The sequence below is a fragment of the Nerophis ophidion genome, linkage group LG25, assembly GCF_033978795.1.
Source record: "Nerophis ophidion isolate RoL-2023_Sa linkage group LG25, RoL_Noph_v1.0, whole genome shotgun sequence".
Taxonomy (NCBI): domain Eukaryota; kingdom Metazoa; phylum Chordata; class Actinopteri; order Syngnathiformes; family Syngnathidae; genus Nerophis; species Nerophis ophidion.
The window spans coordinates 40,993,851-41,002,199 of NC_084635.1; the positions used below are offsets into that span (position 1 = coordinate 40,993,851).

At 37.9% G+C, this 8,349-nt stretch overlaps 1 protein-coding gene across 5 annotated transcripts in view; it reads right to left on the reverse strand.

Annotated features, from left to right (window-relative positions):
• Window positions 1-8,349, reverse strand: part of LOC133542912 (homer protein homolog 2-like) — a 46,072-nt gene that overhangs the window by 22,634 nt on the left and 15,089 nt on the right. For all 5 annotated transcript variants that reach the window (XM_061887170.1, XM_061887171.1, XM_061887172.1 and 2 more), the window contains exon 2: window positions 6,935-7,091. In XM_061887170.1, the coding sequence (XP_061743154.1) occupies window positions 6,935-7,091 (157 nt within the window). The remainder of the gene's footprint in view (window positions 1-6,934; window positions 7,092-8,349) is intronic.

An 8,349-nucleotide genomic window follows, 5' to 3' on the forward strand; every position in this document is an offset into this window, starting at 1 on the left:
ATATACTTTATATATACTGTATGTATACTATATATACTTTATATATACTGTATGTATAATATATATACTGTATGTATACTATATATACTTTATATATACTGTATGTATACTATATATACTTTATATATACTGTATGTATACTATATATACTTTATATATACTGTATGTATACTATATATACTTTATATATACTGTATGCATACTATATATACTGTATGTATACTATATATACTTTATATATACTGTATGTATACTATATATACTTTATATATACTGTATGTATACTATATATACTTTATATATACTGTATGTATACTATATATACTTTATATGTACTGTATGTATACTATATATACTTTATATGTACTGTATGTATACTATAACTATAATATAGTATACATATAGTAACTCCCAACAACTCTCATCATTTCCTCCCCTGGCAGGAAGTTGAAGTGGCGACAGGAGAGATGTGGGCGGAGCATGAGTGACAGGAGAGATGTGGGCGGAGCATGAGTGACAGGAGCAGCTGTGAGAGGTATCAAGTGGAACAGGAAGTGCAAAATTAAACTGCTAACTCCACGCTACTTTCAGTCTGGTACACTCTTGTCTCACCACCACACACACTACTACCATACACACCCAGTACTACTACCATACACACCCAGTACTACTACCATACACACCCAGTACTACTACCATACACACCCAGTACTACTACCATACACACACACCCAGTACTACTACACCCCCCCCCAGTACTACTACACACACCCCCAGTACTACTACCATACACACCCAGTACTACTACCATACACACACACCCAGTACTACTACACACACCCCCAGTACTACTACACACACCCCCAGTACTACTACCATGCACACACCCCAGTACTACTACCATACACACACACCCAGTACTACTACCATACACACACCCAGTACTACTACCATACACACATCCCCAGTACTACTACCATACACACACCCCCAGTACTACTTCCATACACACACACCCAGTACTACTACACACACCCCCAGTACTACTACCATACACATGCCCAGTACTACACACATGCTCAGTACTACTACCATACACCCCCAGTACTACTACCATACACACCCCTAATACTGCCATACACATCCCCAGTACTACTAACATACACATGCTCAGTACTACACACATGCTCAGTACTACTACCATACACCCCCAGTACTACTACACACATGCCCAGTACTACTACACACACCCCCTGTACTACTACCATACACCCCCAGTACTACTACACACATGCCCATTAATACTACACACACCCCCAGTACTACTACCATACACACACCCAGTACTACTACCATACACACCCAGTACTACTACCATACACACACCCCCAGTACTACTACCATACACACCCCCAGTACTACTACACAAATGCACAGTACTACTACCATACACACCCAGTACTATTACACACATGCCCAGTATTACTACCATACAATGCACAGTACTACTACCATACACACCCAGTACTACTACCATACACACCCAGTACAACTACACACATACCCAGTACTACTACACACATGCCCAGTACTACTACCATACACACCCAGTAGTACTACTACACACATGCCCAGTACTACTACCATACACACCCAGTACTACTACCATACACACCCAGTATTACTACCATACACACCCAGTACTACTACCATACACACCCAGTACAACTACACACATACCCAGTACTACTACACACATGCCCAGTACTACTACCATACACACCCAGTAGTACTACTACACACATGCCCAGTACTACTACCATACACACCCAGTACTACTACCATACACACCCAGTACAACTACACACATACCCAGTACTACTACACACATGCCCAGTACTACTACCATACACACCCAGTAGTACTACTACACACATGCCCAGTACTACTACCATACACACCCAGTACTACTCTATACACACCCAGTACTACTCCACACGCTCCCAGTACTACTCTACACGCCAAGTACTACTCTACACACGTCCAGTAAAACTCTCCTTGCCAAGTACTACTGTACACACCAACGAGTACTGTACACATTTAGTAGTATTGTACACACACAGTAGTATTGTACACACACATTGTAGTATTGTACACACACATTGTAGTATTGTACACACACATTGTAGTATTGTACACACACATTGTAGTATTGTACACACACATTGTAGTATTGTACACACACAGTAGTATTGTACACACACATAGTAGTATTGTACACACATGTAGTAGTGATGTACACACACATAGTAGTATTGTACACACACATAGTAGTATTGTACACACACATAGTAGATTGTACACACATGTAGTAGTGATGTACACACACATAGTAGTATTGTACACACACATAGTAGTATTGTACACACACATAGTAGATTGTACACACACGTAGTAGTGATGTACACACATGTAGTAGTGATGTACACACACATAGTAATATTGTACACACACATAGTAGTATTGTACACACACATAGTAGATTGTACACACATGTAGTAGTGATCTACACACACATAGTAGATTGTACACACACATAGTAGTATTGTACACACACATAGTGGTATTGTACACACATGTATTAGTGATGTACACACACATAGTAGTATTGTACACACACATAGTAGTATTGTACACACATGTAGTAGTGATGTACACACACATAGTAGTATTGTACACGCACATAGTAGTATTGTACACACATGTATTAGTGATGTACACACATGTATTAGTGATGTACACACACATAGTAGTATTGTACACACACATAGTAGTATTGTAGACACACATAGTAGTATTGTACACACACATAGTAGTATTGTAGACACACATAGTAGTATTGTACACACATGTATTAGTGATGTACACACACATAGTAGTATTGTACACACACATAGTAGATTGTACACACATCTATTAGTGATGTACACACACGTAGTAGTATTGTACACACACATAGTAGATTGTACACACATCTATTAGTGATGTACACACACGTAGTAGTATTGTACACACACATAGTAGTATTGTACACACACATAGTAGTATTGTACACACACATATTAGATTGTACACACATAGTAGTATTGTACACACACATGTAGTATTGTACACACACATGTAGTAGTGATGTACACACACATAGTAGATCAATTACAACTTGATCAATATCAAGTTGTAATTGATCAATATCAAGTTGTAATTGATAAATATCAAGTTGGAATTAAATATTGCCAATATCAAATTGTACATAAATATTGATCAATATTTATGTACAATTTGATATTGATCAATGTCAAGTTATGGGGCGGTTTAGCTGGGTTGGTAGAGCGGCCGTGCCAGCAACTTGAGGGTTGCAGGTTCGATCCCCGCTTCCGCCATCCGAGTCACTGCCGTTGTGTCCTTGGGCAAGACACCTGACCAACCTGCTCCCAGTGCCACCCACACTGCTTTAAAGGGGAACATTAGATATTGGGTTTCACTATGTAAAGCGCTTTGAGTCACTAGAGAAAAAGCGCTATATAAATATAATTCGCAAAATAAATATTGATCAATAAATGAAGATCAATAAACTAGTGGCACTATTGTTACATAAGTGCATATTATTATTAATATTGTCATTATTATTATTATGAAATGAACACAAATACGAGTCAAATGAGATATTACATGTATATTTGCACATGCATTATGGTTATTATCATTATTATTATAAGTATTACTATCTTGTTATTATTATTATTATTGTTGTTATTATTATTGTTGTTATTGTTATTCAGCAGATTCCAGTGAGAGCCTGCAAGACGACACTTTAAGGAGTACAGTACTAAGGGAGTTGTACAGTAGGAGTACAGTACTGAGGGAGATGTACAGTAAAAGTACATCCGCGCATCTCTAGTAGGTATCATACCTTAGTAGACATGATATCGCAGTAGATATCCTACCTTGGTTCTATCACTGTTACAGTAGGTATCATACCTTAGTAGACATGATATCGCAGCAGATATCCTACCTTGGTTCTATCACTGTTACAGTAGGTACCGTACCTTAGTAGACACGAATTGGTATGTCAGACTTAGCCCTGTCTTGGTTTAACTCTTATCTTACTGATAGGATGCAGTGTGTCTCCCATAACAATGTGACCTCGGACTACGTTAAGGTAACGTGTGGAGTTCCCCAGGGTTCGGTCCTTGGCCCTGCACTCTTCAGCATCTATTTGCTGCCGCTAGGTGACATCATACGCAAATACGGTATTAGCTTTCACTGTTATGCTGATGACACCCAACTCTACATGCCCCTAAAGCTGACCAACACGCCGGATTGTAGTCAGCTGGAGGCGTGTCTTAATGAAATTAAACAATGGATGTCCGCTAACTTTTTGCAACTCAACGCCAAAAAAACGGAAATGCTGATTATCGGTCCTGCTAGACACCGAACTCTATTTAATAATACAACTCTAACATTTGACAACCAAACAATTAAACAAGGCGACACGGTAAAGAATCTGGGTGTTATCTTCCACCCAACTCTCTCCTTTGAGGCACACATTAAAAGCGTTACTAAAACGGCCTTCTTTCATCTCCGTAATATCGCTAAAATTCGCTCCATTCTGTCCACTAAAGACGCTGAGATCATTATCCATGCGTTTGTTACGTCTCGCCTCGACTACTGTAACGTATTATTTTCGGGTCTCCCCATGTCTAGCATTAAAAGATTACAGTTGGTACAAAATGCGGCTGCTAGACTTTTGACAAGAACAAGAAAGTTTGATCACATTACGCCTGTACTGTATATACCTTTATATACATATATACATACATATATACCTATACTGTATATACCTTTATATACATATATACATACATATATACCTATACTTTATATACCTTTATATACATATATACATACATATATACCTATACTGTATATACCTTTATATACATATATACCTATACTGTATATACCTTTATATACATATATACCTATACTGTATATACCTTTATATACATACATATATACCTGTACTGTATATACCTTTATATACATATATACATACATATATACCTATACTGTATATACCTTTATATACATATATACATACATATATACCTATACTGTATATACCTTTATATACATATATACCTATACTGTATATACCTTTATATACATACATATATACCTGTACTGTATATACCTTTATATACATATATACATACATATATACCTGTACTGTATATACCTTTATATACATACATATATACCTATACTGTATATACCTTTATATACATATATACCTATACTGTATATACCTTTATATACATACATATATACCTGTACTGTATATACCTTTATATACATATATACATACATATATACCTATACTGTATATACCTTTATATACATATATACATACATATATACCTGTACTGTATATACCTTTATATACATATATACATACATATATACCTATACTGTATATACCTTTATATACATATATACATACATATATACCTGTACTGGCTCACCTGCACTGGCTTCCTGTGCACTTAAGATGTGACTTTAAGGTTTTACTACTTACGTATAAAATACTACACGGTCTAGCTCCATCCGATCTTGCCGATTGTATTGTACCATATGTCCCGGCAAGAAATCTGCGTTCAAAGGACTCCGGCTTATTAGTGATTCCCAGAGCCCAAAAAAAGTCTGCGGGCTATAGAGCGTTTTCCGTTCGGGCTCCAGTACTCTGGAATGCCCTCCCGGTAACAGTTCGAGATGCCACCTCAGTAGAAGCATTTAAGTTTCACCTTAAAACTCATTTGTATACTCTAGCCTTTAAATAGACTCCCTTTTTAGACCAGTTGATCTGCCGTTTCTTTTCTTTTTCTTCTATGTCCCACTTTCCCTTGTGGAGGGGGTCCGGTCCGATCCGGTGGCCATGTACTGCTTGCCTGTGTATCGGCTGGGGACATCTCTGCGATGCTAATCCGCCTCCGCTTGGGATGGTTTCCTGCTGGCTCCGCTGTGAACGGGACTCTCGCTGCTGTGTTGGATCCGCTTTGGACTGGACTCTCGCGACTGTGTTGGATCCATTATGGATTGAACTTTCACAGTATCATGTTAGACCCGCTCGACATCCATTGCTTTCCTCCTCTCCAAGGTTCTCATAGTCATCATTGTCACCGACGTCCCACTGGGTGTGAGTTTTCCTTGCCCTTATGTGGGCCTACCGAGGATATCGTAGTGGTTTGTGCAGCCCTTTGAGACACTAGTGATTTAGGGCTATATAAGTAAACATTGATTGATTGATTGATATCGCAGCAGACACCCTACCTTGGTTCTATCACTGTCACAGTAGGTATCATACCTTAGTAGACATGATATCGCAGCAGACATCCTACCTTGGTTCTATCACTGTTACAGTAGGTATCATACCTTAGTAGACATGATATCGCAGTAGATATCCTACCTTGGTTCTATCACTGTTACAGTAGGTATCATACCTTAGTAGACATGATATCGCAGCAGACATCCTACCTTGGTTCTATCACTGTTACAGTAGGTATCATACATTAGTAGACATGATATCGCAGTAGATATCCTACCTTGGTTCTATCACTGTTACAGTAGGTACCGTACCTTAGTAGACATGATATCGCAGTAGACGCCCTACCTTGGTTCAATCACTGTTACAGTAGGTATCATACCTTAGTAGACATGATATCGCAGTAGACACCCTACCTTGGTTCAATCACTGTTACAGTAGGTATCATACCTTAGTAGACATGATATCGCAGTAGACACCCTACCTTGGTTCAATCACTGTTACAGTAGGTATCATACTTTAGTAGACATGATATCGCAGTAGATATCCTACCTTGGTTCCATCCACGCTGATGATGCGATAGCTGTTGCGTGTGCTGTCATAGAAGTAGGAGACAGTAACAGCCTGCTTGCTGGCAGGGACCCAGTTCTTCTTGGTACTAGGGTCTATCTGGAAGACATGGGCCCTGGTGGTGTAGATGGGTTGTTCCCTGGGGCGGGGACACATACTGTATCATTAGTACACTCATTATTGCACTAATTATTACTATTGCAATATTTCCACATGTATGACACAGTATTGCAATACTCTACAGTTGAGCTGTAAATACATACAGATGGCAGTTGTGATCTACTACCACCACTACTACTACCACTATTACTACTACTACCACCACCACTATTACTACTACTACTACTACCACTATTACTACTACTACCACCACTATTACTACTACTACTACCACTACTACCAGTATTACTACCACTACTACTACTACCACTATTACTACCACTATTACTACTACCACCACCACTATTACTACTACTACTACTACCACTATTACTACCACTATTACTACTACTACCACCACTATTACTACTACTAATACCACTATTACTACTACTACTACCACTACTACCAGTATTACTACTACTACCACTACCACTATTACTACCACTATTACTACTACTACCACCACTATTACTACTACTACTACTACCACCACTATTACTACTACCACTACTACTACCACTATTACTACTACTACCACTATTACAACTACTACTACTACCACTATTACTACTACTACCACTATTACAACTACTACTACTACCACTACTACTACTACTACCACTATTACTACTACTAATACTACCACTACTACCAATACTACTACTACTACGACTACTAGTACTACTACTACCACTATTACTACTACCACTATTACTACTACTACTACCACTACTACTACTACTATCACTATTACTACTACTACTATCACTATTATTACTACTACTACCACTATTACTACTACTACCACTATTACTATTACTACTACTACCACTATTACTACTACTACCGCTATTACTACTACTATTACTACTACTACAACTACTACCACTACTACTACCACTATTACTACTACTACTACTACCAATACTACTACCACTACTACTACTACTACTACTTCGAACAATACATGGTAGTTTTTGGTAAAGACCAGTACAATGAAAACCACAGAACTGAAGAAAGTTTTATATTCAAGTGAATATGTAGTAATACTATGTAACACATACATACATACACACATCTATACTTTACTACGTAACATACATACATACTTTACTATGTAACATACATACATACATACATACATACACATACTTTACTACGTAACACATACATACATACACACATCTATACTTTACTACGTAACATACATACATACATACATACATACATACTTT